The sequence below is a fragment of the Notolepis coatsorum genome (assembly GCF_963971535.1).
Source record: "Notolepis coatsorum genome assembly, chromosome: 1".
NCBI classification, from domain to species: Eukaryota; Metazoa; Chordata; class Actinopteri; order Aulopiformes; family Paralepididae; genus Notolepis; species Notolepis coatsorum.
Window position 1 is genome coordinate 241,055,379 of NC_140165.1, and position 15,514 is coordinate 241,070,892.

General features: G+C 41.5%; 1 protein-coding gene across 1 annotated transcript in view; it reads left to right on the plus strand.

Annotated features, from left to right (window-relative positions):
• Positions 1 to 15,514, plus strand: part of LOC311224442 (uncharacterized protein) — a 95,224-nt gene that overhangs the window by 38,185 nt on the left and 41,525 nt on the right. Inside the window, exon 10 of the mRNA XM_084309431.1 lies at positions 1,403 to 1,491. Coding sequence (XP_084165557.1) covers positions 1,403 to 1,491 — 89 coding nt within the window. The remainder of the gene's footprint in view (positions 1 to 1,402; positions 1,492 to 15,514) is intronic.

Here is a 15,514-nt window from a genome sequence, read left to right on the forward strand (position 1 = left end):
TCTTTTCTGGTATTTTCTGGTACTTTGGGGTATACTTTGGGGTATTTTGGGGTATTTTCTGGTATTTTCTGGTATTTTGGGGTATACTTTGGGGTATTTTAGGGTATTTTGGGGGTATTTTGAGGTATTTTCTGGTACTTTGGGGTATACTTTGGGGTACTTTGGGGTATTTTGGGGTATTTTGGGGTATTTTCTGGTACTTTGGGGTATACTTTGGGGTATTTTAGGGTATTTTAGGGTATTTTGGGGTATTTTGGGGTATTTTTTGGTATTTTCTGGTATTTTCTGGTATTTTGGGGTATACTTTGGGGTATTTTGGGGTATTTTCTGGTACTTTGGGGTATACTTTGGGGTATTTTGGGGTATTTTCTGGTATTTTGGGGTATACTTTGGGGTATTTTAGGGTATTTTGGGGTATTTTGAGGTATTTTCTGGTACTTTGGGGTATACTTTGGGGTATTTTAGGGTATTATGGGGGTATTTTGGGGTATTTTCTGGTATTTTCTGGTATTTTGGGGTATACTTTGGGGTATGTTAGGGTATTTTGGGGTATTTTGGGGTATTTTCTGGTATTGTCTGGTATTTTGGGGTATACTTTGGGGTATTTTAGGGTATTTTGGGGTATTTTGGGGTATTTTCTGGTATTTTCTGGTATTTGGGGTATACTTTGGGGTATTTTAGGGTATTTTGGGGTATTTTCTGGTATTTTCTGGTACTTTGGGGTATACTTTGGGGTATTTTAGGGTATTTTGGGGTATTTTCTGGTACTTTGGGGTATTTTAGGGTATTTTGGGGTATTTTGGGGTATTTTCTGGTATTTTCTGGTACTTTGGGGTGATTAGTAGGACCCGTAGTAATAGTAGTTGTGGTAGCGGTAGTGGTGGTGGTGGTGGTAGTAGTAGTAGTAGTAAGTAGTAGTAGTAGTAGTAGTAGTAGTAGTAGTAGTAGTAGTAGTAGTAGTAGTAGTAGTAGTAGTAGTGGTAGTAGTAGTAGTAGTAGTAGTAGTAGTAGTAGTAGTAGTAATAGTAGTAGTAGTGGTATTATTATTATTATTAGTAGTAGTAGTAGTAGTAGTAGTAGTAGTAGTAGTAGTAGTAGTAGTAGTAGTAGTAGTAGTAGTAGTAGTTATAGTAGTAGTGGTAGTAGTAGTAGTAGGTACATTTTATTGGACATTTTACATAATGAGGTTCAATATATGTAGAGTGCTTACTTTGATCTTTAACGTTATGCGGCTACATTGATCTGCTGTGTCTACCCATCTAAGTCTGTTTTAATGCATTTTCAATTACTAGTATCCATTTGTTGGACAGACTAACGTTAAAATGTAAAAAGAAAATAATACAGTATTGGTTTAAATTGTGATTCCTCTTACTATATATTATTGTGTTCTATGTGTATGTAGGCTGTACCCTACAAGAACGTCATCAGTGGTGGACTTTACCCCGGCAAGACCATCACTATCCAGGGGCTGGTCAACCACAATGCCACAAGGTCTGACTGCATGATGTGTCTTGTTTGTTTATTTATGTGTCTGCATTTTTTTTTCTTTTATAAATGTTTTAATTTTCTTTTTCTTTTATACACAGAACAAGACATCACAATACAATAACATTAACAATAATAACACTAACAATAACAACATTAGCAATAATAACAACAGTAATGACAGTGAAAATAATATAAACAGAATATAAACAAAAAATGCATTAACACAGACATGACAAGAGACAAACAAACAAGCATATGGCTCCAAGTGCATGTTATATAAAACATGTATAGCAAGAGTGGCGTTTAAGGAGTCGGCTCCTGGCCAGTGTTAGGACCCATTGGACTAAGATAGACTGCGTGTGTGTGGTGTGGTGTGTGCATGTGTGTATGCGTTTTTTATATATGTGTGTGTAGACCTATGTGTGTGTTTTATGTGTGTGTTTAGTATGCCTGTGTGTTTTATGTGTGCATGTTTTATATGTGTGTGAGTGCATGTGTATTCTGTGTGTGTGTGTGCATATGTGTGTGCTGTGTGTGTGTGGATGTGTGCGACCGTGCGTGTACATGCATGTACTTTCACATACATTATAATACCCTCTGCAACGACAAAAAGCACTGATAAAACAAGGCAGTAGTGATCTATAGGGAGGCTATGGGTAATGGGGAAACCCACCAAGTACAGTGGCAGACAGTGCAGGTCCGATATGAGACAGATCGGACAGATCGGACATACTAGAAAGTGTCCAGTTTAGAGTGTAACATGCACGTGATGTATTCACAGGGAATGCAGTCCATAATAATATTGTGCCATGATCTCTTTGATAGGACCTCGTCCTTGATCCAGAATAAAATAATGTTTTTTCTAGCAGCAAATGTCAACAAGTTGAACAATCTCCTATGTTTGAAGTTAGCAATATGAACATCTGGGAGACCGAGTAAAAGGCATAGGGGATCCAGTTTGATGGGGATCTGGAATATATCGGACAGTTCCTCCACAATGTTGAACCAGTAGCTCTGAAGCTTTACACAGGACCAAAAGCAGTGGATATGGTTTCCAATCTCTAAAAGCAGAGTGGGGACGTATTGGCATCCATTTTACTTTTGAGGGCAGGGGTTATATGTATGCGGTGTAAGATTCTGAATTTAATAGATTTGGTGCGGTTGCAAACCGAAATTTTCTTTGCATAAGTCCACGTTTCCTGCCAGTCCTCGTCCGTAATCTGTGTCTAAATCTTTCTCCCAAGACTGTTTGGTGACAAGGGAAGATAAAGATTAATTGAGATTTAGCGTACTATAGAAAATAGAGATTTGTCTTTTGGAGAGCTGTAAGGAGAGGGCTTTCTCTACCTGCGAGGTGGAGCTATTGGTTAACAGTGAGGTGTACTTAGTGATCAACTGTCTAATTTGTAAATATTTGAAATTTTTCGTTTTTAGTAAGCCATAGCGCTGCTGAAGAAGGACATCACGGTCTGTCCATCAAATAAATCACCAAGAGGGCGGCTAGGTGGCGCAGTGGGCAAGGCGCTCGCCACCAACGCAGGAGATGCTGGGTTCAAGCCCAGCTCTCGGCGTTGCTACCAGCTTGGCTGGTCGTTCATACTAATACAATTGGCAGTATTAGGGGGTGGGAAGCTGGTGGGTGGGGATCGGACGTTGTGGACAGCGACTCCTACAGGTCGGTTGGTGCGCCTGCGCAGTAGAATCAGGAAGCGATGGGGGCGGCGTGTCCCTCCCACGCAGACCCTCGCCGCTGAGAGATCGCGCTGTGCAGGTGAAAAGATGCGACGGCTGCCTCCTGGAGTACCGGAGGGGACACGTGATGCAAGGCTTCGTCCACATTGCAGCAGGCTTGTGGGAGGCATGGCCTAACAACGTTCAAGACAGGGGAGGGTAGAATTGGACAATACGAAATTGGGGAAGGGAGAAAAATAGAAAATGGGGAGAAAAAGTTGATCAAAAAAATAAATCACCAAGATTGGTTATGCCCTGCGTATGCCAAATCCTGAAGCCACCGCCAATATAGCCCGGCTTAAAGTCAGGGTTGCCTACGATCGGGGTAAGAGGAGAAGTTAACTTAGCTCGGTCCTCCACCTTACAGACGGACCTCCAGGCCTTGATTGAGCATAGCGTGATGGGGTTATTTAGAACATAGTTTCCTAACAGACTTAAAGTCTTAAATAGTAGGTTCGACAGGGGGGATTTAGATTGTGAAGATTCAATGTCTAGCCAGATTGAGAGTGGGTCTAGTTTAAGCCAGCCAACAAGCACCCTAAGGTGTGCTGCTAGTTGGTAATGTCTTATATTAGGCAGGTCCAGACCCCTATCAATGCTATCCATCTGTAATTTGGCCATTTTCAGACGTGGTTTCTTCCCATTCCAGATGAACGAGTGTAGCCAGCCTTCTAGGACCTTGATAACCTTATTTGTTAACAGCACCGGGATCATTTGGAGAGGATATAACAGTCTAGGGAGTACATTCATCTTGACTAGAGCTATCCTACCCAGCCAGGAGATTGGTAAGGGGGCCCATCTAATTAAGTCTGCCCTTATAGTGTAAGAGAGGGGGGAAGTTGGCCTTGAACAGTTTATCAAAAGTGGGTGTTATAAACACTCCTAGGTATACAAAACCGGAGGGTGACCAGCAAAATGGGAAGGGTTCAGGCAGGATCAGAATGGATTTCAGCGTCCCAAGTGGCATTGCTTCGGATTTGGTGAAGTTAATTTTGTACCCCGAGAAGGTTCCAAATGTGGAAATCATCCGGGTTAGACAGGGAATAGAAGAGTCGGGTTTGGATATGAAGATTAGTACGTCGTCTGCGTAAAGAGTAATTTTGTGCTCCCTTTCACCGACCCTGATGCCTGAGATCATGGCCGACTACCTTATAGCCTGAGCAAGTGGTTATATGGCTATGTCAAAAAGTAAAGGGCTAAGGGCTACCTTAGGAAGGCGCAGATTCTCAAAAAAGGAGTGCATGTCACTGATGTCAGAGAGAGCACCATCAGGCTGTTCCGTTTTATAGAGTTGGATGTAAAAAGAGGCAAACTCCTTGTTAATAGTTTTGGTATCAAAGGACCTAACCCCATTTGAGTCAGAAATGTAAGCTATTATTTGGGTATCAGCCCTCTTCTTTGCCAGGTTGGCTAGACATCTGCCGGGTTTATCACCGTGTTCATACATTCTCTGCCTGGCAAATTTAAGAGAATATTCAGAGTCTTGGATCAGAAGAGTATTTAACGCAGTTCTGGTGGCTGTCAGCTCTATAAGCAGAGTTGGGGTAGGGTTCAAAACATGCTGTCTTTCAAGGTCGGCCAGTTTGGATTCGAGGAATTTGCACTGTTCATTTTTCTTGCGTCTCTTGGATGCTACGTAAGACATAATCACTCCGCGAGAAAAGACCTTAGATGTTTCCCAGAGTAACGATGGGTTATCCAGTGTTTCCCCTGAAAAAAAATTCAGCAGCGGTGCTATGCCTCTAGGGGGGTCCTGGAGCATTTTAAAGTTAAATGCATCAATCTGGTGCACTTTGAGAGCAAAATAAAGAGGCTAGATCTATGATGAACTTTGTGCTCAAAACGCAAAATCGACTAGACTGCAGTGCTTTCTCCCTGCAGCCTTTCCCTCAGGTCAGTCTTTTACATTAAGCACCCGCCACAGCCCAAATGAAATGATAAAAATATATATATATATATATTATTATTTCTTTTTATTTTTTTATATATAATTTTTTTTTAGTCTCTAGTTCAGCGCAGCGCCGCTGCTGAATGCATATAGGGACTGTTATCTGTAGAATGTGAATCAATTGAGTAGAAGATTTTTAATTCTGAGTCGAAATAGGAGATGAACCTATCATCCCTAAGGAGGGATGGGTTGAGCCGCCAGCGCCTCGATAGTGCTCTCTTTTCTGACAGGGAATAGACCAGATATATAGGAGCGTGATCAGATAAGACAATACTTCCGATGGTGCAGGACGAGACCAGAAACAGCTTAGGAAGGGATAAAAAAAATATTTTATTCTACTGTAACTCTTGTGGGCCGCTAAAAAAAGAGAACTTCAATTCGGAGGGACAGAAGGTTCTCCAGACATCCGAGAATCCGATATCTGTACATAAGGAGGAGAGCGATACTTTGTCCATAGGTCTGTTACCTCCCATGGTTCGCTCAGAGTGGAGGTAATGTAGTGACTTGCTGGTTTGACCTAGTGCAATTAGACCGCCACGTCAGAGGAGGGCTCTGTGCAGGGGGCCGTCTGCCATCCCAGCGAGCCCGTTTGTCGACAGCAGGTAGTGACGCACCTAGCCGCGGTTGCATAGCTGACGTCTTTGACCGACTCAATGCGTTGAATCTGGGACTACAAGGTCGGGACAGAGACCTGTTTGTACTCACAGCTCAAATGGAAGGTAAAAGGTCCTAGAGACAATCAGTATTAGACTCATGCAAAATATGCTCTAACTGTTCACGTTTGTTACCAAGACTGTGAATATTTAAGTGTAAAACCACTCTTAAAGAGCACCTACGGGAGGCTGCAATTCGAAACTGGCCACCGTAAATGTCCAAACCCCCCCACCCCCACCCCCTCCTAATAGACAGTCTCCTCCCCACCGCATGTATATATTCTCTCCCCACCATATGTATATTTCTCTCCCACCCACCCACCCCCTCCTAATGTAGTCTCCTCCCCACCGTATGTATATATTCTCTCCCCACCGTATGTATATTTCTCTCCCACCCACCCACCCCCTCCTAATGTACAGTCCCCTCCCCATCATATGTATATACTCTGTCAGGATCTATGGGTAACAGTACTGTATATTTGCATATCGTATATGTCACAAATGTAACAGTACTAAATACCTGTATGTCCCTATGCCATAAATGTCATGTATGTTGTGTACTGTATGTCATAAATGTCACTATGAATTGAAAATGGGGGACCCTGATGTAAACAAGACAAACGTCTTTCTCTGGTCTGCATCCCCTTAACAATTGTGTGTATTGAGCCGTACTGTATTGTACCCATTCTGCAATCTGTTAAATAAAGTTTTCATTCATTCATTCATTCATCCACAAGAAGGTCCCTTTGGCTTGCACCGAGGACTAGAACAATTAGGCCATACGGTGAAGGCTGCGAAGTGGCTAGAAAACTATTCTAGTTCCCACCTCGGCAGACTACACAATTTTCACTCTGGGCTAAAGATTTATTTGTGTAGATTTAGGAATAAAAAGTTCTCCATTTACAATCATGCCCGTTTTGCGCAATCAGAATTTTAAAGTCGAGACTAGATCTTTCCTCGCGAACGGATACTTGGTCACCACAGAGTTTTATTTGACGTAATTGGTGGGAGTTCGGTCACGTATATTGCGCTCCACCAATAGCAGCTATCTTTCTTGCGAGGATACGGCCGTCGGGTGACAACAAATTACATCCACAGATTAACGTTACATCAGAACTGGACGAAAATGGACAAAAAAACACCTTCTAAAGTTTGCAAAAAGGTTTCTAAACAATGTTATATGCATCTCACGTCCGTTCAGAAAGAACATGTACAAGATTTTACACAGACACAGTGGGATAGATATAGAAACTGCGTCGAACGGTGGCTTAACCTACCAGGCCAGAATCATACCATTGTGGAGACATTCAAACATTGTTTAGAGATCGATTTGTGTCATAAATGTCATGATGATATATATCTGTATATCTGTATGTTGTGTATGTCATAAATTTCATGATGAATTGAAAATGGGGGACCCTGATTAGATTAGATTGTACTTTGTCATTATATTTGCATACAATGAGATTTGGGACTCAAACCTAAGGTGCAGTAATAAAATCACAAGTAATAAATGAGAAACGTAAAATCCTACAGAAACATTTAATATGCATATAACATTGTTTAGAAACCAATTTTGCAAACGTTAGAATGTGTTTGTTGTCCATTTTCGTCGAGATGTACTCCGTGGATGACATGCTAACATCACGTTACAGTGTTTACACACAATGGGTCTCATTCCCGAACGGATTTACGACCAAAAATGTCCTCTTAGGCAGATTTCTGCCCATTTAAGACATATTAGGGCTGGTAGCGCGATTCCCCAAATTTTCCTGAGATCAGATTTGAGCGTGGCTGAGAGCAGCTTTAAGAGTGCTGAGGAGCACACTTATGATTGATTGACTAATTGAAAATTTTATTAACTTGACAGACTGTGTTCTCATAGTGATTCCTTCATGTCAACGCTACAGGCCTCCTTGGAATTAATTACTTAATCATAATTAAAATAAATATGACAATATTTGTACGATACGAAATTACGCATTTGATGTCGGAAAAATTTATAATATGGATTCATCTGATCACAGGGCAGCTGGATTAACCATATCTGAACGAGCTATTTTGGACAAATGTATAATTACTTTAATTACTCAGATATTCAAACACAATTATGCAATTATTGTGAAATGATTGAAAATAATAATTATTTAATGCCTTCTGTGGAATTTGTATTTCTTATTTGTTACACATGTTTTAATGATTAATTATATACATTTGAAAGAATGCAGGTCAACATGCAATATATCCCATTGATTGGTATACAATGGGACAGACCTTTGTTTGATATAGCTATAAACCTGCATTCCTTCGAATATATCATTAATCAATTAAACTTATATTGAAATACACTATATAGCCTATACACCAACACTGAAATGACAGTGGATAAATAAATAAATAAGAACTAAAGCTAATCGCATGGAAATAGACTGCATTAATATTCCATAACAAGTCTTGTGTGCGCCAGTATGGCCTACGTCTACGTGTCTAATGAATGAACAGTATAGGTTTAATATATTCTAGTTACTTGTTTCATTAGGATTTAGTAGATATGCTCTGCCCTATGTACAGTATAAGTAGGGCAGAGCATAATATCTACTAAATCCTACTGCAACAAGTCATTAATGGAATAATAAGCCCGCGTTCGTTCATTCATTACGCCATAGGCATTAATGGAATAATAAGACTATACTGCGTTCTTTCATTACGCCGTAGGCTACAGTACTGCGCGCGCGCGCGCGCGTGTGTGTGTGTGTGTTTTCACATAAACGGTGTTCCACTTAAAACAGTGGATCATTTCACCTACCTCGGCTCCACTCTGTCCTCATGCTGCTCCCTTGACGCGGAGATACACACACGTATTAATAAAGCGGCATCATCCTTTGGACGCCTACGCAGCAGGGTTTTTGAAAACCGAAACCTGAAGATCAGCACCAAGGTTGCCGTTTACAACGCAGTATGTCTCTCCACTCTGCTCTATGGAGCAGAATCCTGGACCCCATACCGCCGGCACATCACCAACCTGGATGCTTTCCACATCCGTTGCCTACAAAGGATCCTCGGCCTGACCTGGGAAGATCGAGTCCCCCACACAGACATCCTCAACAACACCAACTCAATCTGTATGGCCGCAGCTGTGGCCAAAAAACATCTTCGCTGGATAGGGCACACGATACGTATGCCTGACCACCGCCTGCCTCGCCAAGCCCTCTATGGCCAACTGAGAGGAGCAAAGCGGGCTGCTGGAGGCCAAAAGAGACGCTTTAAGGACTACACCAGGGACCTCCTAAAGTTTGCAAACATCACGCAGCTTGAAACTCTGGCACTCGACAGATCAGCCTGGCAAGTCACTTGTGCCATTGCAGTTTCCCAAATACACCAAGCAAACCAAGACCGAAGATCTGAGAGGCGCACACAACGACACCAGCGGGCGGCTGGCATCCCCCAAGTATCTGGCTTCCCTTGCGCCATCTGTGGACGGGTGTGTGGCTCAAGGATCGGACTCAACGCCCACGAGAAGTGGCACCAGCGGTAGCGTCGCTAAACCCCCCCCCCCATCCCTGGAGCAAGCGTCATCATCGAACACGATGGACAGCTAAGAGAGTGTGTGTGTGTGCACGCGCGCACTGCGGCAGGTGTACCACGAGCTGTATTATGATGACAATACATTAATCTAATCTCATTTTGATGGGTCGCAAGACTCGCAAAGCACTTCCGCCATTCCATTTTCACACAGCTGCGTCATTAGTTGCCTTGGAGGCGTTGTTTTGTATGCAAATGACCTGAACGGGGACGCGTGTTCGCGTTTGAGACATATGCCATTCCCCAACGCAGATATCAGATCATATCACAGGTGCGAAAGTTTGAGCCACTTAAGACATATTACCAGCGTGTTGAGGACTCAGAGTGAACTTGTCATTGATTCTGTCTCAGTCGGTTCCAAGATAAGTCTTCCAAGAGAACTCTTTGGAAAATATTGGAGAATGAGACCCAATGTCTTGTGGTCTGTTGTAACTTGGCAACAAAGAGAGCTGCTATTGGTCGAGTGCAATATACGTGACCGAACTCGCACCAATTACGTCAAATAAAACTCCATGGTGACCAAGTATCCGTTCGCGAGGAAAGGTCTAGTCCCGACTTTAAAATTATGATTGCGCAAAACGGGCAGGATTGTAAATGGAGACGTTTTTATTCCTAAATCTACACCAATATATCTTTCACCCAGAGTGAAAATTGAGTAGTCCGCCGAGGTGGGAAACGGGATGAAACGATACAGCCTTCACCTTACGGCCTAAATGTCTCTGTTTTGACAATGGATGTAACTATCCTATCCTTGCCAGTCATCCTTATTGTGTTGTTATTATACAAGTATATTACATAGGGAATTCACACTATTTTACTTCACCTATATTTTGAGTTAAGCTGCAATCGTAGAATATCTTTATCTAGGAAGGCTTTGGGCAAATACATTGTGAAGATTATGTGATGCTACTACCAGTCTGACCTGGATGGGGCTGTAAGAGAGAGTACAATACAGAAAGCACAGTAAGCCTATAGAGACAGAGCGCCCTCTGGAGGGGAAACTATCAGTGTAGTACAACCAAGGAGGGAAACCTAACAACATGCCTGTAGCTATAGTTAAAAACATGAAACATCAGCGTGTCACAGGATTATTGTAGCACCCTGTGTCTACCAGAGACAGTGGCGGACTGGCCATCGGGACGTTCGGGACGAATCCCGATGGGCCGGGACCAAAGTGGGCTGGTCCAAAAAAAAAAAAAAAAAAAAAAAAAAAAAAACGTTTTTTTTTTTTTTTTTTTTTGACCAGTGTGTGGGCCAGTGTGTGGGCCACTAATGTGGGCCGGTGTGTGGGCCAGTGTGTGGGCCAGTGTGTGAGTCGGTGTGTGGGCCACTAATGTGGGCCAGTGTGTGGGCCGGTGTGTGGGCCAGTGTGTGAGTCGGTGTGTGGGCCACTAATGTGGGCCAGTGTGTGGGCCGGTGTGTGTGCCAGTATGTGGGCCGGTGTGTGGGCCGGTGTGTGGGCCAGTATGTGGGCCAGTGTGTGGGCCGGTGTGTGGGCCAGTATGTGGGCCAGTGTGTGGGCCAGTGTGTGGGCCAGTGTGTGGGCCACTAATGTGGGCCGGTGTAGTGTGTGGGCCGGTGTAGTGTGTGGGCCAGTGTGTGGGCCGTATGTGGGCCGGTGTGTGGGCCATTATGTGGGCCGGTGTGTGGGCCAGTGTGTGGGCCGGCAATAAAACAATAAACAAGTTGCATAAACTAAATCAGATTAAAAATGATCACAGTTCTGGTTTGCCTTAAGATGCAGTTTAAGATGGGTCTTGAACATGGAGTATGTAGGTCACTCTCTAATCACAACTGGTAGGCTATTCCAGTAGTTACCACTTTTAACAGAGAACACAGTTTTTGCAATGGTAGTATACCGAAAAGGCACCTTACAGTCCCCTCTACTGATGGCCCTGGTGGTAATGCCAGTGTCTGCTTTCTGTTGGATGAACTCATTCAATGGGGGAGGGGCAAGTCCATGCAGAACCTTGTACATGAAGCAAGTATATTTGAAAACTTGGAAATTCTCGAAACTTAGCATGTTATGTTTTTCTAAAACATTACAGTGATGAAATGAAATTGGTTTCCTATCAAATACTTTTATGGCTTTTTTGTAGAGTAATTATATTGGTGTAAGAGTAGTGACATATAAAAGAGACCAGTTGATAAAACAATAGGCCTACTCGATGTGTGATAAAATCATTGAATGCAGAAACATCCTTGCAGCATTAACTGGCAGGCAGGGCCTGATCTGCCTGAAGTTTTCGATGTTAAACTTGACTGTGTTTGTCACTTTCTTCACATGACTTTTTGAAGGTCAATGTAGAGTCCAATGTGACCCCAAGATACTTGAATTAATGTACAATGTCCAGCTCCGCCTCTCCCAGAAACACATTAGAGTGAGTGACCTCTACTGGTGACTTTGTGAACATCATACACACTGTTTTCTTGGTGTTAAGTGAAAGACATGCTTTTGTTAGCCAGTCTTGAATGAGACATGAGACATCAGTGAATGAGATTCACGTTTCCTCCCAACCGCGAGTAGGCCTAGAAGCGCAGAAATGGAGAATGCAAAAAAAGAAAGGGTGGAGCTGAAAAAGCTAGAATTAAAAAACTAAAATTGCTAGTAAAAGACGCAGAACAATGTTCTAAAATTACAGACATGTTTACCCGCTGCTGCTGCTAATGATGATGAAGTTCAAGTGGAAGGAACCAACAGTAACATGACAGGTGCATGCAGTAGCCTAGTGCATATTCTACTGTTGGTGTCTGCCGGTTCATGAGGGCTAGCTAGCCTATACTAGCTCTTGCAGTGATTTCAGTCATTCTATTACAAGACAATGTGCTTTCCGTATTCCTGATTCCTTACAGCACGTGGACGTAAATAGTTGTGACTCGTCGTGACGTTTTTTCTCTGACTAAAAGTTTAGTTAGCAATGTTAGGACTAGTGCCCACCACAGCATCAGAAGCTAAAGTGCTAACCTAGAGAGCCAATCAGAACCTAGGACGGGCTGCAAATTAATCGGCTACTAATATTATAATAGTAAATACTAAAATAAAATACTATTATGTTCCCTTCCAAATTTTCATGTTGATATAATATTGGTAATCTAATTGATTGAATTGATTAGTTGCCATTTTACATGCTTAAATAAGATGTACCTTAGAATTCCCAACTGTTAGCCATGTTCTCAATCTGTATATGATTAGTCTCATCTACATGTTTGTAAATAACCACAGCTAACTAGCTTAAGCTAACAACTAGGTCAACTACTACCCCGTTGACTATAACCACCAACATAGTTGCATGGATGAAACAATCCAACAATAAACAACTACAACACAGTTGTATCAGTTCCAGGGATGGCACGATACCGCGATACCCATCCGATACTGCCGCCCCCCCCCCCCCCCCCCCCCCCCATAGCACACATGACTCAGTTATGCAATAGTGCTGCTGCTTTTTATTTTGTTCAAATGATTTAATACGTTAATACAACTACAGTGATTTCATGGCGGCTTCCTGTCCTCACGTCTAAAACGTCCGTTTACCGGTACATCGCGTGAAGATTTTAAAATCCATTGGTAAACAAACAGTGCTGAAAATATACACTTTGACTGCTGTTTTGATAGGGTTAGGGCAGGGGTGTCAAACTATATTTCACAGAGGGCCACATCAGCATGGTAGCCCTCAAAGGGCCAAAGTATAAATGTAAATATAATGTAATGTAAAATAAATGCAACTACTCCTTTACATATTGTTAAATAACTGTTTCTGTATTCATTACTTCTATTCTATTACTTCAAGTTACAAATATTACATATTGTGATAGGAAAAAATTGTATTTGCTCTTTAACCCTGCTCAGAAAATGTCTACAATGCACTTCTGTGGAAATTGCCTACGTTTTTCTGCTCTATATTTCTTCGTAAAGATGCAAGGAGATACACAGGTGTTACTTCCAGTCCCCTACACATCCTGCTACGTCAAATATAATGATAAAACTGCCCGTTGCCAGGGCAACACAGGAAGCTTGTTTCCAGTTAGAAATGGCAGGTTTGCATTTTTGCCCCCCACCCCCGGTATGCGGTATCCTGTCTCTGCATTTAAACTCTTTTCAGCTACACCTTGTAAACTGAAGTGAGACTCTGTACACAGATAATACATTTAGCTTATCAGCTTCTATCCTTGATTCAAGTAAGCATTCGTTCACAGTTCCAACTGGGTAATTTTTTGCTAAAATTCCACCACAATATGCATTTGCATAGATGTAAAAATATACGTTATTTTAAGATAAATCCTTTTGATTTATCAGGTTAAGAACCCCATATTACTCCATCAATCAATGATCAAGCTATTTTTCATTTTCATTTCATTTAATTTTTATTTATTTGTACATGGAATTGTTACAGTCCAACAGTGTCTTCAGTACATATTGACTTAATATGATCCACTAAACTCCATGGCCGAAAGGAACAGGAAGAAGAAGGCTCAATATTGTACCTGCCCCTACACACATACAGTACACTGATAGACTGTTCATAGCGCAATGTTTACCAAACCAAACAAAATGTACATACTTATTTTGCAGAAATTAAAACATAAACACAATTAAATTAACATAAATAAATAAATGTTGTGTATATCAGTTAAATTACATATTTACTGAGGTTCATTCATTTATACACACAGACACACACACATGTATCTATATATTTATAGTACACTGTTCTATTATATCATGTATTATTCTATATAATTGTATTATTTTTATTTTATTATACTATAACTAAATTATACTATATTATACTAAAGTAACTAGACTATATTATATTGGTATACAGTAATATACAATATTATTTTATATACTGTTATTTTAATATATTATTATTCTATAATATATATAAATCAAATCAAATTTATTTGTAAGGCCCGACAACACACGTTAATGTCCCCATGGGCCGTACATGTCTTCTTTAAACAAGTCAAGAAGAAACATAACAATAAGTCAAGAACAGAACAAGAACACCATAAGGTCCAACAAATTTAAAATAAATGCAAATAAATGAAAGAATATATATATATATACTACTATATTACTATACTGTAATGCTTTGCTATATTCTGTTATGATAAACTGCAATACTATACTAAATGTGCTACTCGTAGTTAAACAAATGTGATTGCATATAACAGCTAACTGCTACAGCTAAGTTGGTAGTTAGCCTATTCCATTAATGTTGAATGTATTTATGAAGGTTGTTGATGGTGGTTGGCGCTGATTAGCAGACATGATTCCGTCAGTCTGCCACAGGGCAGCTGTGTTTGCTGATGCTGCTCACGACCACCAGTAGCGTATGACTGTGTGAGTGTGAATGCTTGATGGTTTCTGTGAAGCGCTTTGTGGAACAATGCTGATATACAGTTAAGAATGAGTAATTCGCTTTTGGTTTTTAAGAAAATGGTTTGTAAAGCTATTTTTGAAAACTACAAGGGTGAATAATACTGTTTTCTTTTGCTATTTTCTTTTAGAATACTGTTTTGGAGTCTTAATTTTTTTAATTTGTTTTTTTTTATCCACTTTTTCTCCCATTTTCTACATTTTCTCCCATCCCAATTTCGTATCATCCAATTCAACCCTCCCCTGTCACGAACGCTGTTTCTTGCCTCCCACAAGCCGGCTGCAATGTGGACTAAGTCATACATAGCACAAGTCCCCTCCGGTACTTGAGGTAACAGCAGTCGCATCTTTTCACCTGCGCAGCTCGATCTCTCAGTGGCGAGGAGTAACGCGTGGGAGGCTCACGCTGCCCCCGACACTTCCTGATTCTACTGCGCAGGCGCACCAACCGACCTGTAGGAGTCGCTGTCCACAACGCCCGATCCCCACCCATCAGTTTCCCACCCCCTAATACGACCAATGTGTATTAGTATGAACGACCAGCTAAACTGAAAGCAATGTGGAGCGCTGGGCTCGAACAGGCGAGCCCAGCGTCTCCAGTATTTGTGGCGAGCGCCTTGCCCACTACGCCACGTAGCCGCCATTTTTTTTTAGTTTTTGTTAATAATATAGGACAGGCATATATAAGCATTATGCTTCAGTCTGTACCTTTTCAGTCACTGTAAAATC